This window comes from Gobio gobio, assembly GCF_949357685.1.
Source record: "Gobio gobio genome assembly, chromosome: 3".
Taxonomy (NCBI): domain Eukaryota; kingdom Metazoa; phylum Chordata; class Actinopteri; order Cypriniformes; family Gobionidae; genus Gobio; species Gobio gobio.
In genome coordinates, this window is record NC_137099.1 from 6,270,612 (window position 1) to 6,293,670 (window position 23,059).

At 38.7% G+C, this 23,059-nt stretch overlaps 1 protein-coding gene across 2 annotated transcripts in view; it reads left to right on the top strand.

Annotated features, from left to right (window-relative positions):
• gpc6a (glypican 6a) overlaps positions 1-23,059 on the top strand; it is a 333,451-nt gene that overhangs the window by 196,804 nt on the left and 113,588 nt on the right. For both annotated transcript variants that reach the window (XM_079813636.1, XM_079813635.1), the window contains exon 4: positions 19,187-19,352. In XM_079813636.1, the coding sequence (XP_079669762.1) occupies positions 19,187-19,352 (166 nt within the window). The remainder of the gene's footprint in view (positions 1-19,186; positions 19,353-23,059) is intronic.

A 23,059-nucleotide genomic window follows, 5' to 3' on the forward strand; every position in this document is an offset into this window, starting at 1 on the left:
AAAGTCAGAATTGTGAGATATAAAGTCAGAATTGTAAGATATAAAGTCAGAATTGTGAGATATAAAGTCAGAATTGTGAGATATAAAGTTAGAATTGTGATATAAAGTCAGAATTGTGTGATATAAAGTCAGAATTGTGAGATATAAAGTCAGAATTGTGAGATATAAAGTCAGAATTGTGAGATATAAAGTTAGAATTGTGATATAAAGTCAGAATTGTGAGATATAAAGTCAGAATTGTGAGATATAAAGTCAGAATTGTAAGATATAAAGTCAGAATTGTGAGATATAAAGTCAGAATTGTGAGATATTAAGTCAGAATTGTAAGATATAAAGTCAAAATTGTGAGATATAAAGTCAGAATTGTAAGATATAAAGTCAGAATTGTAAGATATAAAGTCAGAATTGTGAGATATAAAGTCAGAATTGTAAGATATAAAGTCAGAATTGTGAGATATAAAGTTAGAATTGTGAGATATAAAGTCAGAATTGTGAGATATAAAGTCAGAATTGTGAGATATAAAGTTAGAATTGTGATATAAAGTCAGAATTGTGTGATATAAAGTCAGAATTGTGAGATATAAAGTTAGAATTGTGAGATATAAAGTCAGAATTGTGAGATATAAAGTCAGAATTGTGAGATATAAAGTCAGAATTGTGAGATATAAAGTTAGAATTGTGAGATATAAAGTCAGAATTGTGAGATATAAAGTCAGAATTGTGAGATATAAAGTTAGAATTGTGATATAAAGTCAGAATTGTGTGATATAAAGTCAGAATTGTGAGATATAAAGTCAGAATTGTGAGATATAAAGTCAGAATTGTGAGATATAAAGTTAGAATTGTGATATAAAGTCAGAATTGTGTGATATAAAGTCAGAATTGTGAGATATAAAGTTAGAATTGTGATATAAAGTCAGAATTGTGTGATATAAAGTCAGAATTGTGAGATATAAAGTTAGAATTGTGATATAAAGTAAGAATTGTAAGATATAAAGTCAGAATTGTGAGATATAAAGTTAGAATTGTGAGATATAAAGTCAGAATTGTGAGATATAAAGTCAGAATTGTGAGATATAAAGTCAGAATTGTGAGATATAAAGTCAGAAATGTGAGATATAAAGTCAGAATTGTGAGATATAAAGTCAGAAATGTGAGATATAAAGTCAGAATTGTGAGATATAAAGTCAGAATTGTGAGATATAAAGTCAGAAATGTGAGATATAAAGTCAGAATTGTGAGATATAAAGTCAGAATTGTGAGATATAAAGTCAGAATTGTGAGATATAAAGTCAGAATTGTGAGATATAAAGTCAGAATTGTGAGATATAAAGTCAGAAATGTGAGATATAAAGTCAGAATTGTGAGATATAAAGTCAGAATTGTGAGATATAAAGTCAGAATTGTGTGACATAAAGTCAGAATTGTGAGATATAAAGTTAGAATTGTGTGATATAAAGTCAGAATTGTGAGATATAAAGTTAGAATTGTGAGATATAAAGTCAGAATTGTGAGATATAAAGTCAGAATTGTGAGGTATAAAGTCAGAATTGTGAGGTATAAAGTCAGAATTGTGAGATATAAAGTCAGAATTGTAAGATATAAAGTTAGAATTGTGTGATATAAAGTCAGAATTGTGAGGTATAAAGTCAGAATTGTGAGATATAAAGTCAGAATTGTAAGATATAAAGTTAGAATTGTGTGATATAAAGGCAGAATTGTGAGATATAAAGTCAGAATTGTGAGATATAAAGTCAGAATTGTGAGATATAAAGTCAGAATTGTGATATATAAAGTCAGAATTGTGTGATATAAAGTCAGAATTGTGAGATATAAAGTCAAAAATGTGAGATATAAAGTCAGAATTGTGAGATATAAAGTCAGAATTGTGTGATATAAAGTCAGAATTGTGAGATATAAAGTCAGAATTGTGTGATATAAAGTCAGAATTGTGAGATATAAAGTCAGAATTGTGATATATAAAGTCAGAATTGTGAGATATAAAGTCAGAATTGTGAGATATAATGTCAGAATTGTGATATAAAGTCAGAATTGTGAGATATAAAGTCAGAATTGTGAGATATAAAGTCAGAATTGTGAGATATAAAGTCAGAAATGTGAGATATAAAGTCAGAAATGTGAGATATAAAGTCAGAAATGTGAGATATAAAGTTAGAATTGTGATATAAAGTCAGAATTGTGAGATATAATGTCAGAATTGTGATATAAAGTCAGAATTGTGAGATATAATGTCAGAATTGTGATATAAAGTCAGAATTGTGAGATATAAAGTCAGAATTGTGAGATATAAAGTCAGAATTGTGAGATATAAAGTCAGAAATGTGAGATATAAAGTCAGAATTGTGAGATATAAAGTTAGAATTGTGATATAAAGTCAGAATTGTGAGATATAAAGTCAGAATTGTGAGATATAAAGTCAGAATTGTGATATAAAGTCAGAATTGTGAGATATAAAGTCAGAATTGTGAGATATAAAGTCAGATATAAAGTCAGAATTGTGAGATATAAAGTCAGAATTGTGAGATAAAAAGTCAGAATTGTGAAATATATGTTGAAAATAGCAGAGGGCCTAACACAGATCCTTGCAGCATGCCGTATAATTGATATGCTGTTATAGTATATTTAATGGTTTGATGTCACAGACGTACATGTTGTGTAGGCATATAAAAACATATATTCTTACACGTTTTTGGCCCTTTATTCAGTAAAGATGTGAATGTTCAGCTCCAGAGGAGAATTGTATTGTTTAAAAGTTGCTCTTTGAGATTTTAAGTATGTTTAATTTAAGTATCACTGTCTCTCTAAAATGCCTTTAGAGAAATGCAAATGAGCTACAATAAGAAAAGCACCTGAGAAGCCAAGGTATTTCTGTTTGCTCTTCCAATTGCAATTGTAAAGAGATTTTTTTTTTCTTCTTTCTTTTGGATTAAAGGTCCTGTTGAGTACGTCTAAACACATTGTTCCGAGTAAACATACACGTTTCAGAAGTGTGAACATGCTGGCAATGTTGATGTGTGGGTTGTTTCTATTGCCTTGGGCTAATGCAAGGTGGTTTGAAGAGTTCACGCGAGGCTGGTGTAGTTTCTGAAAGATATGCTTAGTTGTGTTGTCAAGTTAGTTTAGAATATTTCCATCCCTCCATTCATTTTGCAAACCGCATGTCCTATGTAGGGATGTGGGAGTTTAATATTTACTCGAATGAATGAGGTCAGCACAGACGTTAAGCTAACAGCCCACGAAACTCCAGCTCCAAGCATTACACTATAATATATTTATACGTACCCATCATGTGTGGGTCAGACTTCTAACATAAGTTAACTATAACATGTAAAGCAATATTTATATAATAAATGAATTGTGATTAATCAGACTTATCTTTATCACGTAAGCTTTCCCAGTTGTGTGTAAAAGTATTGTGCAAAATGTGAATGTGTGTTCATTTCCTCTTTACCCACTTTTTTTAGGTGCCAGATGGTGTGTTGACTTTTGCCGTGTTAGTTCACTGGCAGTGCCAACGGGGCTAATGATGCTGGCCGAACATGTCTAATGTCCGAAAGAAAGGGCATGTGATGCTGGCGTGAGTGCTAATGTAAATCTTTAGAGAGATTGAGCTTTATTTGGATTTGTAGGGCAATGCACTAGCTTGTGTCATTTCCAGCAGATTTCTGTACTTGCATTGCATCTTTTGTGAAATAAACAGCAATGATTACTGAAAGAGAGATCTGCAGTTATTAGGTGTATTTGTAGGCCGTGCCATAAATTACGCTTTTCCATTGGCTTTTGGATTATTGTAGAAAATAAGCTCTGTGACCAACACAAGTTACGATAGCATTACTATTGGACATGATACTATATTTTTGGATGTATACACCATGGTATATTAATATGGTAATTATTTAGTGCCATGGTAACAGTATCACAGCTATTATAAAATGATCATGCTTTAGCTTGAAGACAAACCATACATCGTCGCGATTGTGTGTTTATTAGTCTTCAAATGTCTCTATTTGCATGTTTCGCGATCTCAGGAAGCTTTTATTATGGACTTCTATTATGGCACATGGTTCTTCTTCGTCTGTCTGTACCATATATGGACTACATGTGCACAGAGCGCCCTCCGGCTGCCAGTATGAATTGAAAACAACACATAAGAGACTCAATCGCTCATGATTAGGCTACATCTGCGCATTTTGAGGAAGTATTGAATAAAAAATACTCCTCTGTTTAGAAATTTGACACAGACATATGAGAATCTATCAATATGTCTCCTCATCTGCACACTTTTGAACTAAAAGCCCTGAGGGATGTTGATTTGTCGCGAGTCTTCGTGAGGAGAATAGAGGAGGTTTTTTTATGAATGAGATCAGCTGAGGCTCATATTACAATCAAACGGTACCGACGCGGTTTTCATATTCATAACTCCTGACACATAATAAAGGTCCCATGGCATGGCATTTTTCTATTATTTATAATGTTTCCTGAGGTGTATTTATATTGCTAGTATGATTTTTACATCATAAAATGTCATAATTTAGAAATAAAAGGCATTTTTTTCTATACTGCTGTTTGCCCTGTGGCTGACTGCCCTGTTTCAAGAGGCGTGTCTGCTGTGAGACTTCAGTAAAAACGCCCACTGTTGTGATTGGCTGACATCTTTGCATTTGATATGAGCGGAGGGGGCGTGGTTTAACGAGGTCTACGAGGCACGAGCTGCTGCCAGAGAGACGGATGGACCGGAGTTCACTTCACATCGGTTCTGTCAGTCTCAGCTCAGTGAACTGTTTATTTACAGCATATACTTCAGGTTATTAGTCTATTTCTAGTCGGAGGGGCTGTCACTCATGTCAGAAAGTTAGTAACTTTAGTAAATTATGGATCAGCGCTGACTGGAGACGCGAACCGTTTAGAACGATTCAGTCCGATTTGGTGAACTGGTTCGGTTCACTAAAAAGAACCGGTTCAAAAGAAAGATCGTTTGCGAACCGGACATCACTAATGTATCAGAGACTGAGCTCAGCGATTGCTAACAAAGTTATTTATAGTAACTACTGTGTTATGAGAGCGCTGTCTGTCAGCGCGAGTTTATTGTGTTTGTATTTGAGAGTTCTGAATAAACACGAGTCCCAGTCACGCCGAGTCCGTCTTCATCATTATTACCAACTTTGTAACACATGCAAAGTACCATTACAGCTGTCGATGAACGAGTTACGAGTAAGTGTTGATAATAGCATTATTTTTAGATATGTTCCTATCATATGGAAAGCGTCAGTGACGCGCATTGAGTACACAGCGCAAACAAAGACACAACAGCAGCAATCGAATGTAATCCAGTTTATTGTGGGGATAGCTGGCTAGCCTAGATACCCTCACCCTTACCCCCCTTCTGCTAAATCTCGCGCCGTGTTTGATGCCTCCGCTGTGGGCCAGATGCAGTACTGAGGGTCGGGGATGTTGGAGGCCGAGTTTCGGCGTGCGTGAGGTTTATCTCTAAAGATGTTACTCTGCTGATGTTGAGCAGAAACGACTGTATGCACATTGTAGAACAGATAGACGCGACGAGGACGTACAAAAACACTGACTCACAAGATAGAAAACACGAAAACACCGTTTTGTCGGGAGAGAGAGAGAAGCCGCAGTGTGTGCACGAATAGTAAATAATTAGCTACACATCAGAAATCACTGATCACAGATCAGAAGGAACTGAAAAAGACTTCTGTTTTCATTTGTACATCCAAACACTGAGAAACTGCCAGCATTCACTCGTTCACAAGCAATGATCTCTCGAGCGTTTGCATGGGCGTGCCTGATTCTCTGGGCGGAGGAAAGGGAGGAAACCGTTCCTGTGTGGACGTCAAACCAGGAGACTTCAGGATTGGCTCGTCTGGCCTGTCATTTTCTCAAAGGCAGAGAAAGACAGCCAGAACTCGGGTTTACACCGATCAACATTTCTATCCACTTGGGAACAATATTCAGGCTAGGGGAACTCATATTAATGTTGAAAAACCTCATAAAATGAAAATGTCATGCCATGGGACCTTTAACAAATTACTGTCACTATAAGACTTTGATGGGCGTTCCGTTTCCGAAAATATCTGCACAGACTATACCAATCACAACTGACTGGATCATCGGACCAATCACCGCAGATTAGCGTCACGTAAAGGCGGGGTTTTGAAAAGTGAATCACTAAAGGAATCATTTGAGAATCGCTGTCAAAACAGGTAAAAATACATGCATATTATAAGAAAACTAAAGTCTTTTTTGTCATTTCATGTTGTTGGGGACTTCTAAAACAATACTTGGAACATTTAAATGCCATAGTAGGTGCTCTTTAATCAACATTGAACTGACTCGAGCTGCTTCCTGTAGAGCTGCTTCACAGCAGAATTTGAATGTGTTGCATATTTGATTAAGTTTCATTGATTATTATTTCTGTGAAGCTGCTTTGAACCCATCTCTATTGTACACTGTAAACACAAATAAGTTGGCAAAACTCAAAACATTTTGAGGTCATCAGTTAAGTTCAAAAATTCAAAGTTTAATCAGAACTTGCAGATTTGTATTTTGTACTCATACTAGTGCTGGGCGGTATACCGGTTCATACCGAATACCGGTATTTATTTTTTTTATGATATGAATTTTGATGATACCGCAATACCGGTATATGCCGCTTAAACAACGTTCGGAACGCGGCGCAGTGCGTCATTGTTTGAGAGGGGACCCATTTCATTGATGCACTGTAGTAAGAGCAGTCAGAGCACAGTTGAGATCGCATTACAGGACAGCCTATGGCTGTATCTTATACTCTCATTCACTATTCCATACATTATCACTTTATTTGAAGGAGTGAATGAAAATGTGCGTGAAGTCGGACTGGACAACCGTTGTGTGTACATCAGCTGTACACTCGTTATTGCGGTGCAATGGGATATAATGAGTGCACTCAATAACGTCCACTAAGGTTTCGGACACCACTAAAAAGCGCTGTGCCCTCCAAATAATGCTATATTTGAGGTTATGGGAGCGGTGTCGGATTCAGCCCTTGATTATAGTTGAGAATTCAAACTACACGCGGCGCGCGAGAGAGAGCGGTTTCTGCACGGAGCGCTGCGATGAGTTTAACAACGCTCACCACATGGATCATATAGCACTGACCGGAGCGAGCGCGTTTAAATTTTTTATGGACATATTTCATAAACTCTAGTGCTCTAGACACGAACCAGAAGCGTGTATGCGCGCATATTTCATCACGTCTTATTAAAATGAAATGTGCACTGATACCGTATGTCTGATCACCAACGCGCTGACACGATGGATTATTCAAAAGACAATGATGTAAGTTAATAAATAAACTGAGAATTCAAAGAAGAATGAGCCAAAAAGTAACTGCTTTATTCTTTCTGTGTTAAACTGATGTGTGTCATTCGTTCAGAGAGTGCTCTTAAATTTATTGCTAATATCCGCGTTTCTCCTCGTTTTGGCAGTTTGTTGTTATATAGGGTTATTTTTAAAATGCTTAAGGAGCCCTCAACTCAACTTTTAATATTCAGGTGTCTGTAAGTATGATTCTGAGCGTGTTGCAGGTCTGTGTTTTATTGGTTGTTGTCTCTCCACAGCATCATTTAGTAAACCTGTAGACCTATTAACTCTAGTGTGGAATTTTTCTACAATATTCACTCGTCATGACAGTAAAACAGGGTATTCTAGTCAATCTCCTGCAGTATTTCCTCTTTAATAATTAGAAAATGTGATTAACACCTTGTCATGCATAGGGGAAAAAATACTGTCATATACCGTGAAACCGATATAATTTAGAAAAATACCGTGATATACATTTTTGGTCATACCGCCCAGCACTAACTCATACATTTTATTGGCCCTTAACTTTAAATGTCTGCATAAGCTAATTCATACGTTTAACTTAAAATGATCATGTAATCTCAACTTAAGACCCAAGAAGTTCTTTAGCCCAGCGTCTTCCTGTTAGCATCCGCTTCTTGTTAACTTCTTATGTCACTTCTTGCACCTTCTCAGCCCTCCTCTGACACACGAAAGAGAGGAACAGAAGGAGGTGCCACATCTTCGGTGATCTGATTATATCACACCCAAGCCTACACTTGCAAGCTGCTCCGTGCGAAGTTTCACTGGTGTGTGTTGGGTTTGATTCCGGAGGCTCGTGCCAGGTTGGATTGGGCATACTGTCATAATAACTGCGGATTAGATCCATCTGCTGACAGGAATGTTCTTTTTGTCGTGCCAAACACGTCACATTAGAGCAGCTCTAAGCTCGTGGCGTTGTATCGCATCTCTTAACACCCTTCAAGGTTAATTCCGCGCCTCTTCCTAAAACCATCGGTCATATATTTTCATTCCCAGATGCGGCTGACGAGTCTCAGGATTTGTTCAGCAAGATTTCCCATGGGTCGGTTTACCCTGGCTATGTGGTTCAGCGCGGAATGAGAAATCAAATGTGCCAGGCTTAAAATGGAACACAATGTACCCAACAGGATTTCTGTGCAGTTGCTCAAAGCCATTTTATCTTCTCCCAGTACATGCAGCACAGTATATTATTATCCTTTATGGTTTTTTATAAGAAGGACTCCCCGTTTCAGATTTATCCTGAAGGCGTTTCCTTACAGAAAGATTGAGGAGGTACTTTGCCCGTGCTTTTCTTCACATCAACAGCATGCTGATATAATGATATCACTCTGCGCTTATGATTCAAATCCCTTTTAAGGGAAAAAAGGGCATATTCATCTTTAAGGGTTATGCGCTACAGTTTATATTACACCAGAGAATTATGCAATTGCATTGAATTCAACTTCACTCGGAAATTACTTCTTTGTAGGTGTGACCAAAAGATGAGAACATTTTTAACTTGTTATATTTATGTTGACCAGAGTAAACTGGTAGCCATTTATCATTCTGTTCAGAGGCTCGGAAGATGAGCGGGTTCAGTTGTACTTTCAGAAATCCATTTTGTGCTTGATTTCTAACGGTCTGGCTCTTTCCAGACCCTCAAACCCGGATCTTAGGCATAACAATCCGTGAAACGCTCCATCAGAACTGCTGGATCATATTGTGATAGATCTGAGCATTATGAATCTAATTGAATCAGATTTTTTTTTTTGAACAGATTCATTAATTAGTTGAGAATATTTTGGATCAAATCTTGGTATTGATTCATTAATCCTTTTACATCTCTTGAATTTATTCTGTTTAATTTCAGTATTTTAAATTTAAAGTCCCCATGTTTTTTTGGCTTTTTAAGTATGAACATGTTAGCCTCACTGTTGTCTATAAGCTAGTGTTGCTCCCAGACAATGACAACATTCACATTTAGAAGATATAAGCATTCAAAACTTACAGTCTCAATGACATCACTCAGCACTTCAGCTTCTCATCAGATTTTCTGTCCAATCAAATGCTCTAGAATCTGAAGCCCCGCCCCCTACATTATAAACAGATGCTAAAGCTGCGGCTGAAATCAGTCACTTGTTCACACATTTACTGTTTTCTACATCATGAAACTATATAGGGGATAGGGATTGATCATACAGTGCACTATATAGGGGATAGGGAACGATCAGACAGTGCACTATATTCACTATATCAGACAGGGCTTCATCGAGACAGGAACTAAACAGAGCGTTACTGACAGACTGGGAAGAGAGGAGCTGCAACAATGGAGGATATGGGGAAAATAATCAACTTTCAAGCATGAAAACCTGTTCTAGAGTCCAAAACCGACATCAAGACTTTGAAAAAGGACATAATAGGTCGTCTTTTGTAATTTATGAAGGCTCCCAAAGACCGATCTATTCTGAATGTATTTTATTTTATTTAGTGTTGCGGTGAGAAGAGTTAAAATGAAAGTTTCTAAAAAGAAAATAAAATATATGTGGTATTTTGTTGCCAGCACGAAAAGTGCTAAAACTAGTGTGGGTTGTAAGCAGAATCACAGCTCGAGGGATTGGACGATTGTGACTGGCTGGTGTGAAAAGGGGGGATTTTATTGGAATTCGCTGCTATTGTGGAAGGCGTCTGAAGCCGGAGCTCATAAATGACTCACAGGTCTCAGTGTCCTCAGAAAATCTCGGCTGCTGATCAAGCTTACTGCATGTTGCATTCTCCATGGCTTAGGTCGATCCCTGTGCTTTTCAGATTGATTTGCGACAGGAATATCAGAGCGTTGTGAGGAAGGCTGCTTTACGTTCATGAAAAATGCATTGTTTTGCATGCTTTCGAGATGTGAAATGTAGAAACATGGAAATGACCTAGCTTGTGCATGTGCATATGATCTTGCACGCTGAACGCACCTCATATTTCTACTCCATCACTGCTGGGCATTTCTTCTGCATGACAGTTTTGCCAAAGTTAAGATGGATTTGTATTCAATATATCCAGTGGGCAAACCCACAGGAACATTTTATTGCTCACTGGTTACGCTTTAACACGCTTTAGTGCTATGCGTATACATGAGCATGACTCTGGAATAAATCATTTTGTTGACCTCGAGTACAATCTACAGTATAGTATTTATTGGCTTGAAGAATTTCATTACTTGTATACATCAGTGTACTTGAACAGCTCCAGTTTAAAGATATGTACTGTATGTGTAGGTGTTTTAAAAAAAATATGGTCTGTGAGATTCTCCCTTCTGCCTGCCAAGGCTGCGTGTAATTGATTAAAAACTGCAGTAAATTACAGTAATATAATAAAGTAATACATTAATATTGTGAAATATTTTACATGGCTGTTTTCGGTTTTTATTCCTGTGATCAAAGCATCATTACTTCAGTCTTCAGTGTCACATGATCCTTCAGAAATCATTCTTATATGATGATTTGCTGCTCAAATCTGTGGGAAATATGTGGAAACTGTTATACATTTTTTGCAGGATTTTTTGATGAATAGAACTTTGAAATGAACAATCGATTTGACGTAGAATTTTTATAGTTTTTATAACATCATAAATGCCTGTACTGTCATTTTTTATCAATTTAATGTGTATTTCTGAATACAAATCTAAATGTGTTTAAAATAACAATACAATAAAAATCATACAGACCCCAAACTTTCGAACCATAATGTAATTGGTAGAATTTATTGATGAAATTCAATAACGAGATATGTGTGCTTCTTCATTTAGGACAATTGTGAATATGAAGTCGTAATCTTCTATACCAAAACAGTGATATGTGTGTGACCCGTGCTGGCAGAGTGGGTCAGAATGTGCACGGGCTACTTACGAGCTACAGGCAAAACAAGTGAAAAATGTACATTTTGGTCGAATTTGAGGTTTTCGCAAAAAATAGTTTATTAAGCCCTCGTCTAGTGATCCCAATGCTCCAAATAGCAATTAAACATCTAAAAGTATCTTTATGTGTGTATTTTTCCTATAGATATTTGGTTTTGACTTGGTGTGTGTTAAAGGTGTCATGAACTGGCTTTTTTTTTTTTTATACTGTTGTCTGAGGTCAACTTCTGACGTTTGTGTGGTTTTTACATTCAAAAGCATCATAATGAATAAATAATAGGCTATTTTCTGCCTTGGTTTTGAGGCTCTCTGAAAAACACTCAGATTTGATGGGCGGGCCGCACTGAACACTTGGAAGGAAACGCCCACGGCTAGGATTGGATAAGATTTGCATATTTAATGAGCTTCAGCTACCGTCTGTCCCAGAAATCGTCTGGGGGAAATGCTCAGAGGACTTGCAAAATGTCAACAAACACAATGATTAAATCACACACACACACTCGCGGACACACACACACACACACTCACTCACTCACTCACTCGCGCGGACACACACACACACTCACTTACTCGCGCGGACACACACACACTCATTCGCGCAGACACACACACACTCACTCACTCGCGCGGACGGACACACTCACTCACTCGCGCGGACACACACACACTCACTCACAACACATAACATGTGTTAGTCCGTCTAAAGAAATAAGAATCGAAGTTTAGCACAACTCATCAGAACTAAGCAATGTTGGGGCAGGTTGATCTCGACTTGTTCTTTCTGCAGCTTTCTTTCCTTTTCTCAACGGAACGGAATAGCACCATTTATTCAACCAAATAGCGAGTCATGACAACCCGTTCTCACTCCCAAAGCGTCAAAATCTGAAGCAATGATTATTATGTTTATGGTTCATATCACACACCATATGCACTCCTGTAACTTTAACCAGCAAAAAAAAGAAAAAGAAAAAGTGCGGTGATGACCTCACACCGCGGTAGGCATCTCATTACCGCGATATTGCGGTGATGCGGTTATCATCACACCCCTAGTTGCAAGGTGATTTTGTATTGTAACCTTTGAAAACTTGAACTCGATATTTCTCAAAATAGGCTTTGCTGATGGCCTAGAAATCTAGACGCTACCCTAGTGGCAGCAAATGTAATTTGCAGCCAAGTTCGTCTTGCGAGCTGGAAAAACCAAACTCTGGTCAGGCCAATCACATCGTGTATAGAGTCGGTGGGCGGGCTTAACATAATGGCGGCAGAGTTGCGGTGGTTCCGCGTGCTACTTGTAAACAAAGCTGGCGAACAGCGGCCTTTCGAATCGGCTTTGGCCGTGACTCTGGAAGACTTGGAGTTAAGCTTTTCTTTGAGAAAAGAACCAAGAACGGCACTGAAGTCATTCTTAAAGGGTTAGTTCACCCAAAAATTTAAATTCTGTCATTAATTACTTACCCTCATGTCGTTCGACACCCGTAAGACCTCCGTTCATCTTCGGAACATAAATGAAGATATTTTAGTTGAAATCTGATGGCTCTGAAAGGCCTCCATTGGCTCAATGCACGGTTCACTCTCAAGACCCTTAAAAGGTACTAAAGACTAAAGACGTCGTTACAAAGTCCATCTCACTACAGTGGTTCTAAAATAACTTTATGAATCGGCGAGAATAGTTTTTGTGCGCAAAAAAACCCTAAATAACGACTTATATAGTGATGACGATTTCAAAACAAGGCATCATGAAGCTTCGAAGCGTTATGAATCAGTGAGTCGATTCATGATTCGGATCGCGTGTCAAACCGCCAAACTGCTGAAATTTGGCGATTCAAACCGCTGATTCGACTCGCTGATTCATAACGCTTCGAAGCTTCATGATGCCTTGTTTTGAAATCGTCATCACTATGTAAGTGGTTATTTAGGGTTTTTTTGCGCACAAAAACTATTCTCGCCGATTCATAAAGTTATTGTAGAACCACTGTAGTGAGATGGACTTTGTAACGACGTCTTTAGTGCCTTTTAAGGGTCTTGAGAGTGAACCGTGCAATTGAGCCAATGGAGGCCTTTCAGAGCCATCAGATTTCAACTAAAATATCTTCATTTCTGTTCCGAAGATGAACGGAGGTCTTACGGGTGTCGAACGACATGAGGGTAAGTAATTAATGACAGAATTTTCATTTTTGGGTGAACTAACCCTTTAAGAAAGGAAGATGTGTTCTGAGTTTTGCCGACCGGATACGGGAAAAGTTTAATCTATCAACTTGCTCCGCTTCACCTTCTTCATTGCTCCGGTTGGTTGTAGCGCTACAACCGTTTATCCCGCCCCTCGGATTGAGACCTGCCAATGGTGTGTTCCCAGACCCAACATCTTGATGTGGGTCTGGCTTGTCAGGCTACTTTGCTGATTCTATCGACTTCAAACCGGTGTAGCTCAGTATTTATTTTCTATCAGAACCAGCATTACCTTCTTGAGCAATTTGAGCTACAGTAGCTCGTCTGTTTGATCAGACCACACGGGCCAGCCTTCGCTCCCAACGTGCATCCCCACTGGTTCACCACTATTGCTTCCTCGGACTTGGCCCTTGTCAAACTCGCTCAAATCCTAACGCTTGCCCATTTTTCCTGCTTCTAACACATCAACTTTGAGGACAAACTGTTCACTTGCTGCCTAATATATCCCACCCACTAACAGGTGATGAAGAGATAATCAGTGTTATTCACTTCACCGGTCATAATGTTATGCCTGATCGGTGTGTGTGTGTGTATATATATATATATATATATACTTGACTAATCACCCATGCTGCTAGTTTTACAGTGACGGCAAAGTCAGCCTTGTGTTTCCATTAAACACAATTTGTTCTGCCAACCTTTCAGATACTGTATTAAAGCATGAAAACAATGCTGTGATTTTCCCTCAGTCTCAGAGTGCAGTAAACTATTCTTGCGGTGTCCCTCGTTTAAAGTCACATTTGCACGCAGACAGTCTCTCTGTGTACTGCGTGAGGTTAATGGCTGATTAGGAAAGGAATGAGAAACTCTGTCAGCGCAGGGTGCGAGCGAGGCTGGCTGTGATGAAATTGCAGACACACTGCGTTCAAAGCTCTCCTGCGCTCGGCATTTGATGTCGGAGTATAAAACGGCGAGCGTCAGAGCAGCTCCGTTTGATCCTCTCCGTTCAGACTCTTCAGGAGCTCCGGAAACACTTGTAGCTTTGGAGCGGGAGACGAAGGGAAGTGTGGCGCTGTCTGGATCTGTCGGATCATCACAGACGAGCAGGATGATGAAGACAGGAAGTGTTTATCCTCCAATCCGGAGGTGTGACGCGGCTTCAGAGGCGCAACTGATCCCCCGCTTGTTCCTTCAATTACGAGCCGATGGTGGAGTTGTGTAAAGCAAGGATTTTGAAGGGTAAACAAATGAAGCTTGACAGAATACATGTGTTTGAAACATTAGAAAAGTTCTTTGTAAACTAACTCCCGTAGAAGAACAAGGTAAAGTAGATACTGCTGTAGCTTAAAGTAATGAAAGAAGGGATTTTTCTCTATTGCAAAGAATAAACTGAGGCTTAAGATAGTTAGCGTAGGCATAGTCTAATCTTTATATTGTATGCTGCATACCCTTTTGTTTTCTTTTAAAGCATTCACTTATCCAGAAATAAAAATGGTTGTTTTGCATACAATTACTGAACTTTTGGCAGTCCAATTACATATAGTATATGTATTTTATACTGCACATTTTGGAAATAGTTTGTGTATTATTTTATCTTGGAAAGTAAGTTTTTTCAGTGTTAGTATAATGTTTTACTATGTAATATTAATATTTTGATTTAGCTTTTATATTATATTATATAATGTTTTCATTTTGATTTTACTGTTTTAGTATTTTTTATAAGTGCTTGTCACTTTTAATTATAAATGTATTATTTTCATCTAATATTTTATTATTTTCAGCTTTAATTTTCAACTGCATTACTGATCAGCTCATTTCAATCATAGCGTCATACTTAAGAGATAAAATGTTGAAAATATGATTTTAAAAGTCCTCATTGTTAGATAAAAAGTCAAAATATGATTTTAAAAGTCATAATAGTGAGATAAAAAGTTGAAACTATGATTTTAAAAGTCATAATAGTGAGATATAAAGTCAAAAATATGATTTTAAAAGTCATAATAGTGAGATTTAAAGTCGAAAATATGATTTTTAAAGCCCTAATAGTGAGATAAAAAGTCAAAAATATGACATGCTAAGTCATAATTATAAGATAACATGCATGTTGAAAATATGTATTTAAAAGTCATAATAGTGAGAAAATTTACATTTTTGGATTTCAAGCCAAAATTATGACTTAAAAATCTAAATTATGAATAAAAGTCCTAAATATGAGATTAAAAAGCTGAAATTAGATTTTTAAAAGTCTAAATTATGACCAAATCACACACTAAGACATTTGAGAGATGAAATCGTGCTTATTTTTTTAAATGCACTTTTAATTTTGATTAAAATCCCAAATAAAAGACATAAACTTGCAATTGTGAGATGTGAATCACAAATACATTTGCCGTGAAACAGAAGTTTTCTCTTTTCTTCCCTATCTGAGTGAAACGGCTTCTGGAACAAGAACAAATGTAGGGCGGGGCTTAATTTAGTCAAATGGGAACTGATTGTATTGTGGTTTGCTATTGGCTGATCTCCTGTGAGTGACAGGTGGCCCCGCCCTCGTCATCAGAGAAGAGATGTCCCTTCAAGAGGGAGATTATCGGTATCTTGATTTATTACACTCTAAAAAATGCTGGGTTAAAAATAACCCAAGTTGGGTTAAAAATGGACTAACCCAGCAATTGGGTTGTTTTAACCCAGTGATGGATGGATGAATGGGTGGGTGGGTAGGTGTTTGGATGGATGGATGGATGGGTAGTTGGGTGGAATAGTGGATGGATGGATGAGTGGGTGGATGGGTGGATAGGTGTTTAGATGGATGGATGGGTGGATGAGTGGGTGTTTGGATGGATGGATGGATGGGTGGATGCGTTGGTTGGATGGATGGAATAGTGGATGGATGAGTGGGTGGATGGGTGGATGGATGGATGGATGGGTGGATGAGTGGGTGTTTGGATGGATGGATGGATGGATGGATGGGTGGGTTGGATGAGTGGGTGTTTGGATGGATGGATGAGTGGATGGATGGGTAGTTGGGTGGAATAGTGGATGGATGGATGGATGGGTGGGTTGGATGGAGGAGTGGGTGGATGGATGGATGGATGAGTGGGTGGGTGGATAGGTGTTTGGATGGATGGATGGGTGGATGAGTGGGTGGATGGGTGTATGAGTGGGTGTTTGGATGGGTGGATGGGTAGGATGGATGGAATAGTGGATGGATGGATGGATGGATGGATGAGTGGGTGGATGGGTGGAATTGTGTTTGGATGGGTGGATGGATGAGTGGGTGTTTGGATGGATGGATGGATGGATGGGTGGGTGGGTTGGATGGATGAGTGGGTGGATGGATGGATGGATGGATGAGTGGGTGGATGGGTGGATAGGTGTTTGGATGGATGGCTGGATGGGTGGGTGGATGAGTGGGTGGATGGGTGGATGAGTGGGTGTTTGGATGGATGGATGTTTGGATGGGTGGATGGGTTGGATGGATGGAATAGTGGATGGATGGATGGATGGATGGATGAGTGGCTGGATAGGTGTTTGGATGGATGGATGAGTGGATGGGTGGATGGATAAGTGGGTGGATGGGTAGTTGGGTGGAATAGTGGATGGATGGATGGGTGGGTGGGTGGATGGATGGGTGGATGAGGGGGTGTTTGGATGGATGGGTGGATGGGTGGGTGTTTGGATGAGTCTGTGTTTTGATGGATGGATGGATGGGTGTTTGGATGGATGGGTGGATGGGTAGTTAGATGGTTTTAACCCTTGGTTAGTCCATTTTCAACCCAACTTGGGTTATTTTTAACCCAGCATTTTTTAGAGTGTAATAAATCTGCAATATTCCATAAAAAAAGAACTGTGTACTGTATATTGTAGCCTTCTGGATATTCATATGTTCACCCTTCACCTCATGTGACAGTCAAAATCTCTATTTGAGACGTGTTTCATGCTGCAGTTGTAGTTTTATAAGGCAATGCCACGCTGCGCTGTCAGGTTTGATCGGAGCAATCAACACAACATGTCCTTTTGGATCTCTCTGCGTGTTTCCAGCTGACCGTCTGCCTCCTTTCAGTGCGGCCTTGACCTTTGGAGAGCGCGCCTCCACATGATGGACAGAAGGTGGCTGGTGTACAAGCTCCGGAGTCAAGTATAAAGATAGAGAATGACATGCAATTATCAGAGACGGTTAGGAGTAGATATATGTCTGCTCTGAAGGCTAGCTGATGTGAGAATGTTGTCATTCGAGGTCCGTCAACAAGTGTCTTTGAATCCTTCTCCTGAAAGAACTTGTGTTGACACTGAAAACGGACATTGCATTGAACGCTTTTACGAATAGCTCACCCCACTGTGGTCTGAAAGACACATCTGACCTGTTCTCAATGCAGTTCTTCGCTCTGAAAACCACTTTGTGTGTGGCACAAACAGCGTTTAGACCCAACAGAGGTTTTGAGTGCACGGTGGAGTGTCTCTCTAGAATATACACTCACCTAAAGGATTATTAGGAACACATACTAATACTGTGTTTGACCCCCTTTCGCCTTCAGAACTGCCTTAATTCTACATGGCATTGATTCAACAAGGTGCTGAAAGCATTCTTTAGAAATGTTGGCCCATATTGATAGGAGAGCATCTTGCAGTTGATGGAGATTTGTGGGATGCACATCCAGGGCACGAAGCTCCCAATCCACCACATCCCAAAGATGCTCTATTGGGTTGAGATCTGGTGACTGTGGGGGCCATTTTAGTTCAGTGAACTCATTGTCATGTTCAAGAAACCAATTTGAAATGATTCAAGCTTTGTGACGGTGCATTATCCTGCTGGAAGAAGCCATCAGAGGATGGGCACATGGTGGTCATAAAGGGATGGACATGGTCAGAAACAATGCTCAGGTAGGCCGTGGCATTTAAACAATGCCCAGTTGGCACTAAGGGGCCTAAAGTGTGCCAAGAAAACATCCCCCACACCATTACACCACCACCACCAGCCTGCACAATGGTAACAAGGCATGATGGATCCATGTTCTCATTCTGTTTACGCCAAATTCTGACTCTACCATCTGAATGTCTCAACAGAAATCGAGACTCATCAGACCAGGCAACATTTTTCCAGTCTTCAACTGTCCAATTTTGATGAGCTCATGCAAATTGTAGCCTCTTTTTCCTATTTGTAGTGGAGATGAGTGGTACCCGGTGGGGTCTTCTGCTGTTGTAGCCCATCCGCCTCAAGGTTGTGTGTGTTGTGGCTTCACAAATGCTTTGCTGCATACCTCGGTTGTAACGAGTGGTTATTTCAGTCAAAGTTGCTCTTCTATCAGCTTGAATCAGTCGGCCCATTCTCCTCTGACCTCTAGCATCAACATCATTAGCATCATTCTTTGTAAACCCTAGAAATGGTTGTGCGTGAAAATCCCAGTAACTGAGCAGATTGTGAAATACTCAGACCGGCCCGTCTGGCACCAACAACCATGCCACGCTCAAAATTGCTTAAATCACCTTTCTTTCCCATTCTGACATTCAGTTTGGAGTTCAGGAGATTGTCTTGACCAGGACCACACCCCTAAATGCATTGAAGCAACTGCCATGTGATTGGTTGATTAGATAATTGCATTAATGAGAAATTGAACAGGTGTTCCTAATAATCCTTTAGGTGAGTGTATTTCAGGCCAACTCGTTTCTCTGTTGCTTCCGACAACTCTCACATGCATTCACACGCTCATCTGTGCCTCTTCCCATTGTTTGTTTCTCCTGCAGGTCAATATTTCACCAGGATGCAGTAAAGCATTGACCAAAATGTTGTACTGTCCGTACTGTGGAGGAATGCCGGACCTCAGGCCCTGTGCCAACTACTGCCAGAACGTCATGCGGGGCTGCCTGGCCAACCAAGCCGACCTGGACCCAGAGTGGAACCTGTTCATCGGTGAGACGTGCTTACAGCCTTCAGCTCACTTTCATTTCTCCTTCTGGGTTATAGCCGGATGAATGGATGGAGTTCCTGTCTGTCCTGATTTCTGTCTATCTGTCATTCGCTCTATCATTCTTTTTATGGTTTGTTAAGGTCAGTGATCTATCTATTGTTCGTTCTATCGTTTCTTCTATCGTTTGTTCTATTGTTCATTCTATTGTTTGTTCTATTGTTTTGTTCTACCGTTTGTTTTACCGTTTGTTCTATTGTTCGTTCTATCATTTGTTCTCTTTCGTTCTATCATTCGTTCTATCGAACGAGTCAGTGATCTATCTATTGTCCGTTCTATCATTCATTTTATCGTTCGTTCTATCGATCGAGTCAGTGATCTATCTATTGTTCGTTCTATCGTTTCTTCTATTGTTCGTTCTATTTTTTGTTCTATTGTTTGTTCTATCGTTCGTTCTATCGTTTGTTCTATTGTTTGTTCTACCGTTTGTTCTATTGTTCGTTGTATCATTTGTTCTCTTTCGTTCTATCATTCATTCTATCGAACGAGTCAGTGATCTATCTATTGTCCGTTCTATCATTCATTTTATCGTTCGTTCTATCGATCGAGTCAGTGATCTATCTATTGTTCGTTCTATCGTTTCTTCTATTGTTCGTTCTATTTTTTGTTCTATTGTTTGTTCTATCGTTCGTTCTATCGTTTCTGCTATCGTTTGTTATATTGTTTGTTCTATCGTTCGTTCTATCGATCGAGTCAGTGATCTATCTATTGTTCGTTCTATCGTTTGTTCTATTGTTCATTCTATTGTTTGTTCTATTGTTTGTTCTATCGTTCGTTCTATCGTTTCTGCTATCGTTTGTTATATTGTTTGTTCTATTGTTTGTTTTATTGTTCGTTCTATCATTTGTACTCTTTCTTTCTATCATTCGTTATATCGATCGAGACAGCAATATATCTATCGTTCTTTATATTGTTTGTTCTATCGTTCGCTCTATCAACCGTTCTATAGTTTGTTCTACCGTTTGTTCTATTGTTTGTTCTATTGTTCGTTCTATCATTCGTTCTCTCGATTGAGACAGCAATATATCTAGCGTTCTTTATATTGTTTGTTCTACCGTTCATTCTATCGATCGAGACAGCAATCTATCTATTGTTCGTTCTATTGTTCGCTCTATCGATTGAGCCAGCGATCTATCTGTTGTTCGTTCTATTGTCCGTTCTATCGTTCATTCTAACGTTCGTTCTTTCGATCGAGTCAGTGATCTATCTATTGTTCGTTCTATTGTCCGTTCTATCGTTCATTCTATCGTTCGTTCTATCGTTCGTTCTATTGATCGAGTCAGTGATCTATCTATTGTTTGTTCTATCATTTGTTCTATCGTTCGTTCTATTGTTCGTTCAATTGTTTGTTCTATTGTTTGTTCTATCGTTCGTTCTATTGTTTGTTCTACCGTTTGTTCTATCATTTGTTCTATTGTTCGTTCTATCATTTTGTTCTATCATTCGTTCTATGGTTTGTTCTATCGTTTGTTCTATCGTTCATTATATCATTTGTTCTATTGTTCGTTTTATTGTTTGTTCTATTGTTCATTCTATCATTTGTTCTATCATTTGTTCTATCGTTTGTTCTATGGTTCGTTCTTTCGTTCATTCTATCATTTGTTCTATCTTTCGTTCTATCATTCATTCTATAGATCGAGACAGCATTATATATATCGTTCTTTATATTGTTTTTTCTATCATTCGTTCTATCATTCGTTCTATCGATCGAGACAGCAATCTATCTATTTTTCGTTCTATCGTTCGTTCTATCGATTGAGCCAGCGATCTATCTATCGTTCGTTATATTGTTCGTTCTATCAATCGAGTCAGTGATCTATCTATTGTTTGTTCTATGGTTCGTTCTGTCATTTGTTCTATCATTCGTTCTATTGTTCGTTCTATCGTTCATCCTATCATTTGTTCTATCGATCGAGTCAGCAATCTATCTATTGTTCATACAATCATTCATTCTATTGTTTGTTTTATCGTTATATTGTTCATTCTATTGTTCGTTCTATCGATCGAGTCAGCGATCTATCTATTGTTTGTTCTATTGTTAATTCTATTGTTTGTTCTATCGATCGAGTCAGTAGTCTATCTATTGTTAGTTTTATCGTTCATTCTATTGGTCGTTCTATCGTTTGTTCTATAGTTTAATTCTACTGCTTGTTCTATCATTTATTATATTGTTCATTCTATCGTTTGTTCTATCATTCGTTTTATTGTTCGTTCTGATCTATCAATCGGTTAATTGTATTGTATTGATGGCTGGTCCATATAAAAAGAGTTTCAGTTTTCAGGCCAGTAGGTTTTACTTTCTGCCAATAATTTTAATGTCAGTTTTAGCTTTAGCCAACTCACATTGAGTTCTGGCTCCATTCTGGTCTTTAATGTCCTGTTTCACTTGGAATTCTGTCACATTGCTGAAGTAAAATGGGTTGTGAAGGCTATTTCATGTTGTTATGGAGATGCAGAAAACACGGCTAATTGCTCCAAGGCGATTTTCACCTCCTGCGCTATGCAAACGCTACGTCCCTGCTGCTCAATTCTGTTAAATGTTTAATATATTCTCGTTGATGGCATGTAAATATAGTTTGAGTGACGGTTCAGCTTGATTCATATGACCTATAGGCACTAGCTTTAGCAGCTTAATGTCGCCCACCCACAGAATTGATACTGCGAAAGTCTTTCCTTCCTGTTAACTTCAACATACACAATGAAGTGAGAAAAATGCATGTGTTTAACTTGGAAAGTGAAACCTACATTTGTCAGTCATTTGTCCACAATGCATTAAAGGGTCTTTTTTAAGCTAAACTTCCTGATGTGATGTGCTTTGCCTTCCTTCACCAACCACTTTGGCTTTGTTTTGCATTTTTCAGAGCTCATTTTCTGCGCTATAGATTTTAAGTCAGTATATTGCTCCCCCACAGAGAGATATCGACTGGCTTTATAGTGCCGCAGTTCGATTAGCAAAAGAGGATAATTCATTTGGTTTTTGAATATTTATAGAATGGCCACAAGGAAAGTAGTTTTTGTTTGAAATAGCATCTCTTTGTGCGATCAGCTTGGATGGGCTGGCGGTAGGGACTGACCTTTGCTCCATGTGGCATACGTGGCATTTACCCGCAGCCTGTGTTGATGTGCCCTTCTCACCTGCATTGATTGGCAGGCTTGTGAAGACATTCAGACCACGTCTTGAGCAGGTCTGGCCCATTCACTGTATCGATTGAAGAAACTGTGTGGTTTACCAAACTTTCACAGGGAATGCCTTTTGGAAATTGTCGGTATTGAGCAGATTGCGTCGACTGCCATGTTTTTTGTTTTTTTATTTAAAGCCAATACGGCTAATTCAAGGGCATATATATGCGATATGGGTTAATCCAATTCAATTATAGCTATTCCTAGAGGAAAAGCTTCTCTTTTGTAGTTCATGATATTTAATGGAGTTCTTATGCATGTTTTAGTATAAACTCAGATGTTTTTCCTAGATTGATGGATAGGTGGATAGGTGGATGGATGGATGGATGGTAGATGGATGGGTGGGTGGGTGGATGGATGAATGGATGGATGGGTAGTTGGATGGAATAGTGGGTGGATGGATGGATGAGTGGGTGGATGGGTGGATGGGTAGATGGATGGATGGGTGGATGGATGGATGGATGGATGGATG